At 41.0% G+C, this 15,779-nt stretch overlaps 2 protein-coding genes across 3 annotated transcripts; one reads left to right on the top strand and one right to left on the bottom strand.

Annotated features, from left to right (window-relative positions):
* Positions 1–106: 106 nt before the first annotated feature.
* rps9 (ribosomal protein S9) lies at positions 107–2,801 on the bottom strand. The gene is made up of 5 exons (XM_058648011.1): positions 2,702–2,801; positions 1,872–1,981; positions 1,663–1,785; positions 1,300–1,486; positions 107–360 (listed from the first exon to the last, which is right to left on the bottom strand). The coding sequence occupies exons 2-5, from the start codon at positions 1,966–1,968 to the stop codon at positions 183–185; spliced, it is 585 nt and encodes a 194-aa protein (XP_058503994.1). The 5' UTR covers positions 1,969–1,981; positions 2,702–2,801; the 3' UTR covers positions 107–182.
* A 513-nt stretch (positions 2,802–3,314) lies between these two features.
* rbfox1l (RNA binding fox-1 homolog 1, like) lies at positions 3,315–14,954 on the top strand. 2 transcript variants are annotated; one of them, XM_058648614.1, is made up of 12 exons: positions 3,315–3,700; positions 8,284–8,520; positions 11,047–11,226; positions 12,069–12,122; positions 12,206–12,298; positions 12,391–12,460; positions 12,927–12,986; positions 13,093–13,228; positions 13,324–13,363; positions 13,455–13,522; positions 14,419–14,500; positions 14,589–14,954. In XM_058648614.1, exons 1-12 carry the CDS (start codon positions 3,614–3,616, stop codon positions 14,631–14,633), a joined length of 1,152 nt encoding a protein of 383 aa, XP_058504597.1. In that variant the 5' UTR covers positions 3,315–3,613; the 3' UTR covers positions 14,634–14,954. The 2 variants fall into 2 exon arrangements, with proteins under 2 accessions (XP_058504597.1, XP_058504596.1); XM_058648613.1 differs by having other exon boundaries at positions 3,316–3,700; positions 13,066–13,228.
* The last annotated feature ends 825 nt before the right edge of the window (positions 14,955–15,779 follow it).

Raw genomic sequence — 15,779 nt, 5'->3', positions numbered from 1 at the left:
TAATAACCAATAAATGCACCATTATAATGAACCACACTTGATCTTCCGACTTACTCTGCTCCTGATGCTATAGTTAACAATTTGCATAATAAAACAAACAATTCCATTTTCTGGTCAGACCAAAACATTTTTATTGAAAATGTGACAGTTCGGAAGTTTAAGCTCCTAGGTCGACATCCTTTTTAATCTTCCTCCTCGTCATCAGCTCCTCCAGCTCCTCCCTGGCCCTTCTTGGCATTCTTTCTCTTGACACGGCCAGGGCGTCCACCACCATATGGAGACCTCAGGGAGAAGTCAATGTGCTTCTGGCTGTCCAGGCGAACCACAAAGGAGGGGATGTTCACCACCTGCTTGCGCACACTGCCAAGACAAAGAAAATGATTTTTTTAGGAAAATCCTTTAGATTGCATACTTAAGCATAGCCTTAAAATGAACTGGCTGTCAAGCATTTTAACTTGTGAAATTTCAATCTTTGTCAGAGACTATTACAGCTGCAGTAGATGGGACTGCTGGAAAAAGTCAAATTTCATAGGCAGGTTAACGAACCACTAGTTTGTGTGTTTGATGATCAAACACAATGGTACCAATTTGTGGAACACTGCCAAAATAGTTTCATAATTTGTCCAATTTGTTCTTGAGAACCTCATTAGGTTGCTTTGAAGAACATGACTTGTTGGTCAAAAGCCTGTGATTTTACAAATTTGTTTGACACGAGGCCAGTCTATTCAAAATCATAGATTTGATTAATATTTAACAACTTTTTAACTTACTGTACCTCACGAGCACTGCATGCTTAATTTACATAGACCTTCTGAGTACACTGAACATATAAGCCTATGTGTATGCAGTACTCTTGTGTAGGTAAGGGGTATAGTGAGCGTTACTGGAGTGGCTCAGTGGTTTAGATGGTACCCATGTGTGCAGAGACATCATGGTCACCAGTTCAACTCCACCCCTGGCAGGTTGTAACTCAATTCCCTTGTAAGTGACTTTGGATAAAAGCTTCTGCTAAACATGTAATTACAATTGCCCGAGGTGCAATCCCTGTACCTTACCTGACAGCCACAACACCAAAGTGGCACAGTCTGAGCCCATGGCAGCAGGATTGGCTCTGGGCAATGTCTACTGACAAGGTATACGGTTTTGATACCGAATTGACCTTGATGAAATGTTTAACTGATCTCAGTGAACAGCGTTACAAGTAGTCGGTCCTCTGATGGAACAGGAAGCACGGGTTTATCATGAGTCCTTTAGAAAACATTTTAATGACATATGTTCTCCAGGAGCCTTGGAGCTTACCGAATGTGCCTCTGGCGGATAAGGACACGGGCATGGTGTATGCTCTTGGCTAGACCGAGCTTGAAAACCTGGGTCTGCAGCCTCCTCTCCAAGAAATCTTCAACCTTCAGACCCAGGATGTAATCGAGCTTCATCTTACTTTCATCCAGCACACCAATCCTCACCAGACGCCTGAGCAAAGCATTACCTGGAAATCACACAAGCAACTAGGATTTTAAACATGCATATTGTAAATTGTAATGCAAATTAAGTGGGAGATTTGGCCTCATTCACGAGGAATTCTTGACACCATAGAGAAGTCTGACTTTTTTTAATTAAATCATCGGCCAAAAATACAATGGTACGGTGAAATGACTCTTATACCTTCAAACAGACGCTTGGGGTCCTTCTCATCCAGAGTCAGCAGCTCTCTGGCAGCCTTACGGATCTTGGCCAGGGTGAACTTGACCCTCCACACCTCACGCTTATTTCTCAAACCATATTCGCCTTAAAAAGGGACAGATTGTCAATTGAATATTTTAAATGCATCTTAACATAATAATTACTGTATAACACAAGATCCAAATACATACCAATGAGTTTCAACTCCTGGTCGAGACGGGACTTCTCGAATGGACGGCGGGGGGTGACATATGTCTTGCGACAAACCCAACTCCTGGCAACGGGCATGGCGGTTTAGTGCCTTTAATGTGAAAACAGCCATAAGGTTAGCTGGCACAAATATTAGAATTTTCCTCAAGTATAATTTTGAAGAACTGGTTTTAAAGTGATGATTTATATCATACAAGTAGGGCAACAGCTGAGTTTCCATACCAAAATATGTATTAAACTGTTTATTGTTCATCTCTTAGCTTTAAAGAGTCAGATAAAGTTTTGCTGAACTCTTTACATTAATAAAGAAAGTTTAACAGTTGGTTGCAACACCACCGTATGAAGCACATACAATTTAATTTGAATTTAAGCCACGAAACAAAACATTTAGATAAGTATTTAGTATATTTTTAGTATTACAAATCTGTTGGCTCCGCGGTCGGCAGCGGACACGGTGAAATTACTGGTAAAGCAATTGCACTGCTGAAGCAGAAAATGTTAAATGGCATTCTTAAATACTTAAAATCCGTGAAAAAAAAGCTGAAAATATTCGACAGAATCACGTCATTGCACAGCTTCATTGTTAGGCCTCAACTGTACCGCACCACGTTTTCACCGTGACAAGCTAGCGTTAGCATAGCCAGAATACCCTTCCCCTCAAACTATCCTTAAAAAGCGGATCTAGTGGTTTAAAAGACACATGTGTCGTTATGTCTAAGCATTTGTGTACTACACATGAAACTGTGTACATATAAAATGTCTAAACGGCTAGCGTTCGTGTAGTGAAACAGCGTTGAGCTGCGCCTCGTACCTGTGTCGTTCAGGCTCACGCGGTAAAGAGAACGACGAAGGAAATTCCTTTGTATTTATAGGGCCGATGCAAGCAATACATATCCCATCATGCACTTCTGTGCCCAAGCGGAAGTAGCAGTAATGTCTTGTTTCGCCCCCTATTGGTCAAACCGTGGATGTATAACAAAATGTATAAGCAATGGTAATACATTAAATAAAGAAGTTATTATTATACATCTATGGTCAAAGGCAAAGGTGAAGGTTCTAGAAAAGTCCCTATTTATATTGTTTATGATAAACATGACTGATAATGTAACATGCATGGAAATACTAATATTCCACACAGCTGTTGGAAACTGAGGCTGTGTATAACTTTACTCTTTGAGTTCAGGAATGTTTTTCTCTTTTACTGAAGAATCATTAAAGAGGGTGTTGTTGTACAAAACAAAAACATGTATAATAAGCTGTAAGAATATCTTGTCTGTCAGCGTGTGTTAGAGTGAGGGAGGTAAAGTGGTAAACTCGGGCAGAAGGACATGGGCGACTATTTATATAACTCTGAAATGGGACCCTGAGCATGTGTTTCTGTCTGTCAGGCAGCATGATCAACTGATGGAAACACTGAAGCTCACTTGCTTTCTCTTTCACTGCTCGATATCCTGTGTTTTCCTGGGAGGACATTGGTTGTTTGAGGAACTGTCTTGGCATTTTCAGATTTGACTTGTTTGTGAGGTTTAACAGATTCTTAAACCTCTTTCTGCTCACCCTCTTGGATCTTCTGTTTTCTCCTGTTGGGATTTTTCTTCTGTTTTCCCTGCCTGATTGGCTGCGCTCCTGTGTGCATATCAACCCTTTCCTTTCCCCCACTCTCCTTTTCCTCTTCCTCCCATCTTCCACTGTTCCCTGTCTCCTTGTGCTTAGTTTTTGGGCTATGCTCTCCTCACCCACTGTGATTCTCCAGCCTTATGGACTGCCTGTCTACCCACAGACAACCACATGCTACCCCAGCCTAGTTCAGGTAAAAACTCTCTTCATTTGCTCTGTGAAACTCCAAAATTGCACTTCGGTGTTTATCTGCATATGCCCACAGCCTGTCAGTCACCTGGTGTATTTTAGAGTCTGTCTCTTAGGATCCAGGAAAAGGTACGTAGAAACTACATATGCCATGATGTGAATAAATGACTGAAATCCATAGATGAATGAATTGTGGTGGCAACAGTTGTTTTTCCAACTCCAAGACTCCTGACATGATAAAATGTCTTCAACAAATGTAATAAGATGAGTAATCTAACCTGTTTACTTTCTTGCCATACTTCTGAATTTTTTTTTTAAATAATGAGTGTCAATTAAAAATGGCAGCATAGGAAATAACTATTAATACAAATACAAATACATCCCCAACTACTACGAAAGAAAATAAAAAGGCAAATGGCCTTTATCTCCTTGACTCAATGAATTACGTCTTATAACTAACATATTTAGCTGATGTATTGTTTAAGTTTTAGTGACCTAAAAGAGTAGAGGAGAAAAGAGCATGAGGCCTAATTCAAAAAGGCCTGAAGGAACAAAGTACACTGACTGTGACGGATTGTATTTATTTAAGACTATGGACATGTGAGGGGTTATCTTTGGTCCTCTTGTCTCAGTGATGCCAGCAGTGTGTGTGTGTGTGTGTGTCTAAGTGTCCCTGACATACCATTAATGCCACGTTGCTTCTGGTATCTCTCTACCTTGCCTCTGTGCTTCTCACCAGCTGTATTTTTAGCCTTCCGCTCCTGAGCAGATAATCACAGCAGGAGAGCCTGTCACCTTCCTTGTTTTCCTCCGTCAACGGCACTTAAAATAGGCTTGAAACCTGCCTCTTATGCTTTTACCTGTACCGTTCTTCTGTGATACGTCGGATATTTTTGGAAACGTTAAAAAAAAGAAAAGTGTTCTTTGGTGGTGATTTGAACCAAAAACATCCAAGTAGGATCGTGCTTTTATGACCTGTCATGATCAGGCCGGACACATGTCAGCTCAGGCACAGAAGTATTGTACCTAATCTACACAATGTTTATTAAATGATTCTGTTAAATGTACCAAATAACTGAGGACTTTATAGCACTCTAGTAAAATCTTGTGTTTCTGAAGATGAATTGGAGAAAAAGAGTTGAGAGTTTGAAAGATTGAAGTACACCATCTTCTTTAGTGTATTTGAATATTCTAGAGGAGTAGAGGATACAAATGAATCAACATATTTAGGTAGACCTGGAGTAAAGGAAATGGCTGAAAAGTCCCTACTCTCATTGAATAGGATCTGGGTTAGTAGCATTTGTAAGTTGGTTGGCACTATAACGACACATCTGCAGTGCGTGTCGTCTGTCTGTGTGTAAATCCGGTGGCAGCTGTCCCAGCGTGCACCTGGCTCAGAGCCGTTGACCTCTGACCACGAGCTGACAGCTGAGGAGGGAGACGAGAAAAAGGGGGAACAAATGGACATGAAAAAAAGCCTGCGAGGAGGAGGAGGAGGAGGAGGAGATGAGGACACGGTGTCTCTGCCTGCTGACAGTGTGAGAATACAAAGCCAGAGCGGATGTCTGTTACTGATATCTAACTGATCATCACTCCTTTAGCACATATCTATGAGCGCGAGACTTGACACAGTCCAGCATCACTTATTTCTGAGATAAACAGGCTTCAGACGAAAGTTTGTGTTGGAAACATTACCCAGCAAATGTTTAACTGGACTGAGCCATGACAGAGGCTGAGTCACAACATTAGACAATCTATTGTTATTGTGAAAGATGGGAAAGGGGAAAGATTTATTTACATTCATTTCAACTTGTGTTGTGTTGTAAGTAGATTCTCAGAACAAACAGACTGCAGTGGTCAGTGGTTTGTATACCATTGCTTCTTAATTCAGTGGTTGACACAGGTTCAGATGTGTTGTTTGCATGACATCAGATCCCTGCTGTTATATTACATCTGGAGGAACAAGACAACTCTGTAATCCATCCCAGTCTCATGTTCCAGCTGGAAACGTACATAGTTTAGAAAAACTGTCTCAAAATGGTTTGACACAGAGTCAGTATTCCTTGCTCCAGATATTGTGTACCAGCATCTGTGTATCTCATATGTTTCACACCCCTGAAGTGCAACAGCGTATGGACAGATATATGAGACTATGAGCTGACAGAGGATTGAATTATAAGGGAGCAGTTTAAATCCTGACGCTGGCTGACAAAGTGGTGGCATTTTGCTTGCAAGGCAGAATGAAGATGTAGAGACGGAGCTCCTCTGATCCTCTAATCCTTTATCTAAATGGAGATAATTCACAGTGCAATGGAAGAATACTCCATGAAGAGTTAAAAGGATGTGCTATATTTGATTATTAAAAAAAAAAAAAATCACTTAGCACTCCACTTTTGTTGAAGCACAACATTCCAAATTAATTGCTGCTAAAATTTGGTGAATTTGAGTTTAAAGCATTATTTTTGTAAAAACAGTTTAAAAAAAACTAAATTATAGTTTCAATGAGGATTTCCAAGGATGTATGTATTTAATAATACATATATATTTTCTCCATGTAAATAATCTTATTGATTACGTCAGAAACGTATCATGTTGGTAATAATCTGCATTTTACAGATTAATGTACCACAGCGAAATATAGTTGCACAAAATCAAATCAAATCAAATATGTTAAATCAAAGTACGGGTGATTCCAAAAGGTGGAATTGTTTCTCATTAGTTGTTGTATCTTAATGTAGATGAAGTGATTCTTAAATATTTGAACACAAAGTCACTAATATAAAGCATTAAATGGATAAATATGCCCTTTCTTCCAGCAGAAATCTCAGAAAGAAACTATTTCATAGATACATATTCAGTTATTTGAAAACTATCCTCATTACATTCATGTAACAGACGTATTTGGGGATAAAACCGAGACTGTAAAATAATGATTAAAAGAAACATGTTGGCCTGTCAATCATGGTGCTGTTAGACTGAGGGACAACTGGAGGAAAAAGGCTCTGTCTGGAGGCTTTGTGGGGGTGCAGTGTGGAGTGTGGGTGCAGTGAGGTGATTGACAGTTACAGATGACCACAGCTGGCAAAGCCTCCCCGGCCCCTTTTTTGCTCTGACAATCATTTGATTTGATTGGTGGCCGAGTGGAACAGTGGTGCAGTGGGCGGGTGGTCAGCTGGCGTTATAACATGGGACTGTTGCTAGACAATGCATCACAGATTGAGGAATGCAGTAAAGGGGTAAGACAATGCTTTTTAGATCTACTACTTCACTTCACCCATGTGTCGAGACTGTGAAGGATTCTGTGCAGTTTCCATCTTGTTATCTCATACTAACTAAAGTTTCTGTGCTTGATTGTCTTTCTGTAAGTGGAGGGTGTTAACGTTTGGTCTCTTTGCATTTGTTTTAAAACCATAACTTGCTTAATGAAAGATGTGATCTGCTTTAGACCAGATGTGAGTGATGAGGGTTTTAATCAGGCTTTCAAAGCACTCCTTCAAATTCATCACCACAACTGTTAGTACGGGACTGTAATATGAGCTGTATTTGTTCTTACTAATGCTTTCCAGCAACATGCTGTTTATTTCACATATGATGTCACATTGTACTGTAAAAAGAGGCTTTTTAAAACTATCTACAACTGAGCAAATCTGATGGTGATTAAATAATTTGAACTCTAAACTGAATTTGTGCCAAAGGTTATGAAGCATATTGACATGTTTCAGGTGGCTTTAGTAAGAGTTAATCATCATCACATTACATCAGTTCACTCTCAGAAATTTACAATTGACTGGTTCTTTATGACGTTGACAGAATTAAAGCAGCAGAGGCCTCACATTATATCACATTCTAAATGTTAGTTCCTCCTGCAGGCAGAGCAACAAAAACCTCCTGGATCCTAAGATTCCTATGACTTTACACCACTTAAGTGACTGTTGAATATCCAAAAATATTTCAAACTTCAAAGTTTGTGTTTGAAAAAAAGAATGATGCCTTAATCCCCCGGAAAAGTCTGACGCCAGTGTCAGAATCCTCCAAATCAGTCATTCCCGGACACTGGGTCAGGATAACAGATGGTTTTTTGGGCCGCTAAATACATTTTCAGAATATTTTCCATGTTTTTTACTCAAGATTTATACTGATATTATGCAATGCTTTATATAAAATGAAGTTGTGATAAAAAAAAAAATAGTAAGACAGTCTATATAATGCACAGATTTTCTCACATGTCACATGTACATATGTTTATTTATAATAAATGTCAAATGTAGATGAAATTAAGTACATTATAATGACTCCATTTGTAACACAACGGACTCACAACGAGAGACACTACAGTTAACCACGCACACACAAAACAATCACAGCAAAGACAAATAAATAAATGATTTGACCTTGAATGAAAGTTTATTTTTTATGAACCAGTGAGTCATTGGATCTGTGGGGTTGATGGCAATGGTTCATATTGAGGATTTGAACAGAGCACAGAGGTTCTGAAAAGTTTGACCTACTTTATTTGAGGAGCTTTTTATTTGATACACCTCTCTGTCACACTCTCCTAACCTCCCCTCCTCTCTGTGTTGTTTCCAGGGAGGGCCCAGCCAGGAGGCCGGTCCTGGCAGTGGCGACCCGGCCCTGCCCCAGGTCTACGCCCAACCCCCCTCTTACCCGCCGCCAGGTCAAGGCCCGCCAACATCTGCGGGCAGACTGCCTCCTCTGGACTTTAGCTCTGCACACCCCGGCTCAGAATACCCTGAACACCCCCAGCTGAGAGTCTATCAGGGCCCTCAGCTCGATGGGGCCGAGACTCTGACCTCCAGTGTCGCGGTAAGAACAGTGTGTGTGTGTGTGTGTGTGTGTGCAATTCAAATGATGGAAGCACTTCATGTTCAAACACAAAATGATCTTCCAGATGTGAATGTGACACGAATCTCTGCTGTGACAGGTAGTCTGTCCATATGTCCCATCAGAGGGACATGTCCAGATAGAGTTTCCTTCTATATTTAGAGCCCCACCTCCACTGCTGTGTCCATGTAAGGGAATGCTGCTCACACTCAAAGTAAGGGATGGTGGGGGGGACAGCTGAGAGGGGATTTGTTGTTGAAAATGAATCCCCACTTCTCCTTCTCCCCCGTGTCTTATTTAGCTGCCAATAAAACAGATCACGTTACAGCAGTGACAGTTTGTGTTGGTACGGATGGTTTACACCGAGGTGTAGGAATGATGTCATGACAAGTTTGTTTGTTTAGATGGATTAAAGGGAATTAACATAAGAGATTAATGCAGTTCTGTAACGTAAAGTCAGTAATTTAAGAACAGTCTATAGGTTTTTCCTCCACTACATTTATTTGTTGACATCAATTACTATGCATAATATATACAGTTTATATACAATAGAATGATTAATTTGATGTTTTTCAAAGTGTAGCTGTTACTAATGAATGAATCAGTATGTGCACTATAACGTTAACACTTTCAAGTTGTATTTTTTCTTGTATTTGAATTTGTCTTTACTTTTTTGTAAATTCCAGAAAAAAGACTTAATGTCTGTTAATGTGTTGATTTTTCACAAAATAACACTTCACTTTAAGTTGTTAAATTAAGTTGAAGTTGTTTTGCAGTTAACTTAACGCCTGAATCGTGCAGTAAATGACCCGCTGATGAGGACAGAAGTGTGTGTGTGTGTGTGTGTGTGGCAGTGATGCTGCTGAAGCCCAGCTCTCTCTCTCTTCCTCCTCTCATACATGGTGTTTTGTGGCCCCGTCTATATATTCTATTACTAGAGCCCCTGACATACTCTGGTCCGTGCTGATTTTCGGGGAAAGTTGAGCCATCGCCGTGGAGGGAGGGGTTGAAAGGGGGGCGGCTGACCAGATGAGCCCCTCTCCCCTCTGAGATATCGCTCAGGTCCAGAAACACAAATCTGCATCGTGACTTGACACCACTGCCCAACTCAACCCTCTCTTCCTGTCTCCCACTCCCCCTCCACTCCAGCCTGTGTCTGTGTCTGTGTGTTTGTGGGTGGATGTGATGTTTACCTGCAGCCAGTCTGTAGTGTACTATAGTGGCCTGTGTGCGTTTGTCTCTGTGCCTCTTTCTATCAGTCCCCCACTCATTAATGACGCCCCTTGACAAATAAACTTTAACCTCTGGCAGAAAAGCAGCACCGTGACCTAAAACTGACCCTTGTTTAGTTTAGACCTCTGCCCCCTTTTGCCCCCTCCCCCCCTCCCTATCACCTCTTCTGTTCCAAGCTTTGTGCACACCTTCTTTGCCTTGTTTACTGTGGTTTAATGTGACTTTCACTGCTGCACTGAGGCCTCTCCACTCTTTATCTGCCTCTTGGTACTAGAATGCTAATAATCAAGTACTGCAATTCTCTTTTCTGTTCAATTTGGCTTTTTCACACATCAGCACTTTTCCCAGTGGGGAAAAAAAAAATCTTTTTTTTTAATCTTTTTAATACAAATTTCCCTCCCTCTCTTTCTCTCTTTGCTGAACCTCACTGTTTTTTTTTTTTTTTTTTTTAATTATTACTTGCTGTTTTTTTTGTCTTTCTTTTCATTTTCATTCTCATTTCTTGTCTGGACTTATTAATTTGCCTTAAAATGATTTAACTTTGTTTTCACAATGGTTGATGACACATACCTGTAGACGCACACACTAGCATCGTGGTGCATTGTGGGATAGTGAATGTTTTGTTTTTGGCACATTAGTCCTTGTTTTTGTTTTTATTGATCTATTTCTTTGCATGGAGCAGTCTTATGTGGTGAAATATTACAACAGTTTTACATGTGTATATAAAGATAACATGAGTGCTTATTTTTCCTGTTGTTTAAGGGAACTTTAACTCAGTGTAACTCTTTGTCACAGCTGGAGTGAGCCTAGTTTTATTGTAACTATTGAAACTCTTCTTCAGGCATGTATTTAAAGACGCCTCACTAAAATGGAGTCTTTTTCTTTTCACACCTCCTCACATTTGCCTGAGAAGGATCACTGGTTGCTGAATGCTCTTTGAATTTTGGTGTGGATCACCTGACTATGAAAACCATCTTTGCCTAATGCCATGTGATGCTTACGCAACTGAATTTTTACACACAACAGAAATGCTCTGTTGCTGGTTGATTTGATTTTGACTATTTCTTTCCCCTCTTTCTTTCTTTGCTTTTCTACTGATGGCCTCTCCCCATTTTTCTTCACATCTGTCTCATCCCATTTGTTTCTTTTTCGTCTTCCTGTTGCGTCCGTTCGTCCCCTTCTTCCCCCATTCTTCTTCTGTCCTTGTGCCTGCAACCTTCCCTCCTTCTTTTGGTCGTCGTCCTCCTCCTTTTTTCCATGCTTTCCCACTGTCAGGAGGATACTCTGGCCCCCCAGACCTCTGACCCCCAGTCCCTGAGTGTGTCAGTGTCATCAGGAGGCGGAGCAGGAAGTGGAAGTGAGGAGGAGGGGTCAGGTAAGGCCCAGCCCAAACGCCTCCACGTCTCCAACATCCCGTTCCGCTTCAGAGATCCAGACCTCCGCCAGATGTTTGGGGTAAAAAGTTCATCCTACATTTACACGACAAATGAAGAGTTTACACAGATTCAGTGGTGTGCACAGTGGAAAACACAGTGGAAAACAGGACGCCCACTCATAACTATCAACTGGAAAAGTCATCAGATCTTGTAGTTACATACATATTTATTCATTTCAGCAACCATACTGATGTTTAATAGGCCTAAACTTGTAAGGTTTCTGAAAGTTTAGCAGTGTACGATCAAATGCATTCTGGAATAGAGTTCAGTTTGACTCTTCTAGCGCAGGGGTCTGCAACCTTTTGTCCAAAAAGAGCCATTTTTGTCCCCTCTCCATTCAAATAACATTAACCTGGAGCCACAAAACCCATTGACTGATAAAATTAACACAATAACATGTGTACAGTTTTTTTTAATACAAATATAATATATAGTGTATAAACCCAACTTTTTGTAAAGTGAAGAAGAAAAATAAAACACAGAATTATGTAGACCTAGTCCTTCCATTGTTTGTGGCAAAGTAATGAAATTAAAAGTACTTCTTCATGTACACATTACTTCATTCAAGCGTCGGGAATGACCTCCCATATTTCAAACACAGGAAGTTTTTTTTAATATCGCATTTGATGTAGACACTGGATGTGATGCACATAATTTTAAAACCCTTATTTATTGCCTTGATCTAAAAAAAAAAAAAAAAAATAAGGTTGCAGGCCCCTGTTCTAGTGTTTAATGTCTTGAGGCCCTTAGCTGATCAGTGAGGAAAGGGTGCTTGAGCGCCACCTGGGGTCTATCTGTGAATGCAATGCAATGATGATGCTTTTATATGCACTTAATCCTAAATCCTTCCAACACCTGCAGCAATTTGGCAAGATCCTTGATGTAGAAATCATCTTCAATGAGAGGGGGTCAAAGGTGAGTCTCACAGAAACATGATCAGAGTGGAAACCAACATGGGAGAAACAAAAGATTCACAGTGTGATTATACAAACTTGAAGGGCTTTGGATTTGTCACATTCGAGAGCGCAAATGAGGCCGACCGAGCACGAGAGAAGCTCAACGGAACCATCGTGGAAGGAAGAAAGATTGAGGTATTTGCAGGTTTGCACACTGATATTCTGCATAATTCTGCATAATCTGCATTTTATCACAGGGTTCGTGTCCTTTCCCTTTCTCTCACCAGGTGAATAATGCCACAGCAAGAGTGGTGACGAAGAAGCCCCAGACGCCTCTGGTGAACGGTGACATTTCAAGTAAGAAACGTCTGCTCAGTCTGGGATTTTTCCTCTATGTAATGTTATTTGTGTGCTGTGTCAAGCAATACTATCAGACCTGACTGAGGGGGGCATTTGTGAGTATACACAGCAGTGCAGGGGCGGGCGGGGGCAAGAGGCATATGTCCATGTTACTTAGCAGCAGAATTCACTCCAGAAACCTTTGGTGGGTGTTTTCAGTCAAACTCTAACCTGTGTGCAGGTGTCTCACTTTACTAGCACAATGTTGCTGTTGCCTCCATCTGGCTTTACATAAAACAAATCACTTCCTGTGTGCAGCACAGGGATGTCACTGGACATAAGATCTAACTGAGAAACACAGAGCGATGTTTGGATGCGATAGTGGTTTGAATATAATTGACACTAAAATTGCACAGAATGAGGGATTCTGGGAAGTTGTAGTTCCTCATTAAATCTGTTGTTTTCTGTTCTTTGTTGTGTGCAGCTTCTGGCTGGAAGATCAACCCTGTCATGGGAGCAATGTATGCACCTGAGCTCTACACAGGTTAGAAACTCCCAGGTTCATCAGTAGCACACAGTTTCATATCAAATATGACATATAATTTACCCTTTTGTAATTGAAGCTCCCCACTCGTTCCCCTTCCCCTCAGTTGCCAGTTTCCCGTACCCTGTAGCGACTCCCACCTTGGCCTATCGGGGCTCTGCTTTGCGAGGTCGAGGTCGAGCCGTGTACAACACGATTCGCTCGGCTGCAGCCACACCTACTGCTGTACCTGCTTATCCTGGGTAAGAGTCTGTGTCCTATAGAGCCAGGACGACATTTAGTTAATTCACTGCAAAAAATATAAAAAAAATATGATTTTTGTGATGATCTGTTTCAGGGTTGTATATCAGGATGGTCTGTACGGAGCAGAAGTCTATGTAAGTGTCTGCACTTTTCTCACACTGCTGTCTGAAAACAGAGATAAACGTCAATATTTACTGTATCTCACTTTATGTTGTGTCCATTCAGGGCGGCTATCCAGCAGCTTACAGAGTGGCTCAGTCAGCAACTGCTGCCACGGCGACCTACAGTGATGGGTACACACACACACACAGTTATTAATTATAGCTTTTATATATTTGTTTTATTATTATTTAGTAACATTTTCAATCCACTCACATGAGACAAGAAGCTTTTTGCATATTCATTCTACCACATGAGGGTTGCCCTGCACAGATCACAGTCCATCACAGGGAGACATAAAGACAATTTAGAGTGTCCACTTTGCCTAATCCCTAAATCTGTATGTTTTTGGACTGTGGGAGGAAACCGGAGAAAAGCCATGCACACACGGGAGAACCTGCCCTTGTATCATTTTTTAAATGATCTAAACCAAACAAATATACATTACATGCCTTATAAATACTCTATACCATGAGTGGTGCATATGCAGGAAGTGTAAATCAAGACACTTTAATAGGGAAATGCCAAAAATACAGTGTGCTCGAGGCATGATATTCAAATATTTGAAAGTTCTAAGCTCCAGAGTATGAGAGTTTAAAGCAGCAAAAGTAATTTTGTACAAGAGGAGTTACATTCTCACACATTGATTTTTATTAATATGAAAATGTTCTCCTCTCCATGCAGTGTTCTGTATAACAATTAAAGCTCAAAAAGTTTATCAGAGGAAACAAAGTACAAGTGAATACAGTGTTTAAAAAAAAAGTGCTTAAGCCTTTTTCTGGAAATTTACGTCAGTTAAGAAAATGTGTCGCCCAAAGCCTCGAGTATTTCCAGTAATTTTTGGGGTTTTAGAAATAATGAATTTATAAACTGGATTAAGTCAATAATCAGTTTTATTACATTTATTTTTTATTGTGCATTAGCGGGACAACACATGGCATGCGTTTGCTGTGGGATTACCCTCGTGTCCACAGCCTTGGTGCTTCTAATGTGACACATGTGGCATTAACATCTGCGTCTCATTGTCCAGATACGGGCGGGTGTATACCACAACTGCAGACCCTTACCACCACTCCGTCGGACCAACGACGACATATGGCGTTGGCACAATGGTGAGCCCAGTCTAAACATACACAGCCTCTGTTGAGAGTCACGCTGCTCCATTTGTGCTGACACCTGGCATTCTGCTTCTGTCACCAGGCCAGTTTGTACAGAGGAGGATACAACAGGTTCACCCCATACTGAGTCACCCGGCTGTGGGGGGAGGACGGGCTTGTCTCTGTTGAACTCTGGGATTTGGCTCCCACATGGACGCCGCAGGAGGACAGGTCGTGAGACATGGTTTCGCCCTCCTGTCCCCATCGCAGCCTTCGTCTCTGCCTCACTCAGAGAGACTGAACAGACTGATGTTGTAAATACTGCTCTAGAGATAGTTATGTAATATATACTGATTCTGAATTGAAAGGGTGATTACTGGAGGTCACTGTGTGAGGAAGACTCTTGTGATTTGTATGTGGGATTTGTCAAGTTTTCATGGGTCAAACTGTGCAAAAAAAAAAACAAGAACATTTTGTTCCAACAACAGTTATTTACTACATCTGTGTGTGTGTGTGTGTGTGTGTGTGTGTGTGTGCGTGCGTGTTATGCAGCAATACTGTACCCAGAGACAGCTGTGACACCAGTGTCTGGATGTAGTTGGACTTTTTTTTCTCTAACATTCTACCTCTCTCATCTTCTCACTTTTGATCCTCTTTCCTGTGTCGTTCCTCTGCAGCACTTTCCTCTCCTGTCCATGAATCCTCCCTAATCTAGGCTAGTTTCTGTTACGTTCTGTGGCTCTGTACCTCACTACCTGATGAGCCTGATGTAGATTTTTACTTGACTGTCAGTGATTTCTCATACGTGTACTCACCCAGGGAAGTTTGGCTTTGCTGAGTTACTTGAAGGCCTGTTTTATCCGCGACTGAGGAGGAGGAGGTCAAATGAAGTTTTGTGCTGTTACATAAACTGAGGATTAAAGACTCTGTTTCTCTAAACAACTTTAGAGTAGATTTGAAACAATGGAGCTGTCAGTACACTCTACATGGCTCTTAAATAATTCAATATTCTTCATCAAGTGTTGCCTTGATTCATTCTCGACTCTCATTTCTTTCTGTGTTTCCTTTCTTTTCGTACTCAGCGCTGTGGAGTGATTCTTTACTTGTGTTGGTGAATCATTTCTTCATGGTTTTGTCTTTCTGATGTTTCTGATGCACGCTTTTCTGCTGAGCTTGACATTTGCCTCTAAATAAAGCTGTTTTTCGCTCTCTTCTTTTCCTCTGTCCTTTATTGCTTCTGCTCCTTTTACAGTCTGTCATCTATACTTCACTTCTCATCTTTGTGTTTTTGATC

Source organism: Solea solea, chromosome 13 (assembly GCF_958295425.1).
Source record: "Solea solea chromosome 13, fSolSol10.1, whole genome shotgun sequence".
In the NCBI taxonomy this organism is placed as follows: domain Eukaryota; kingdom Metazoa; phylum Chordata; class Actinopteri; order Pleuronectiformes; family Soleidae; genus Solea; species Solea solea.
This window is presented reverse-complemented; position numbering and strand designations above follow the sequence as displayed.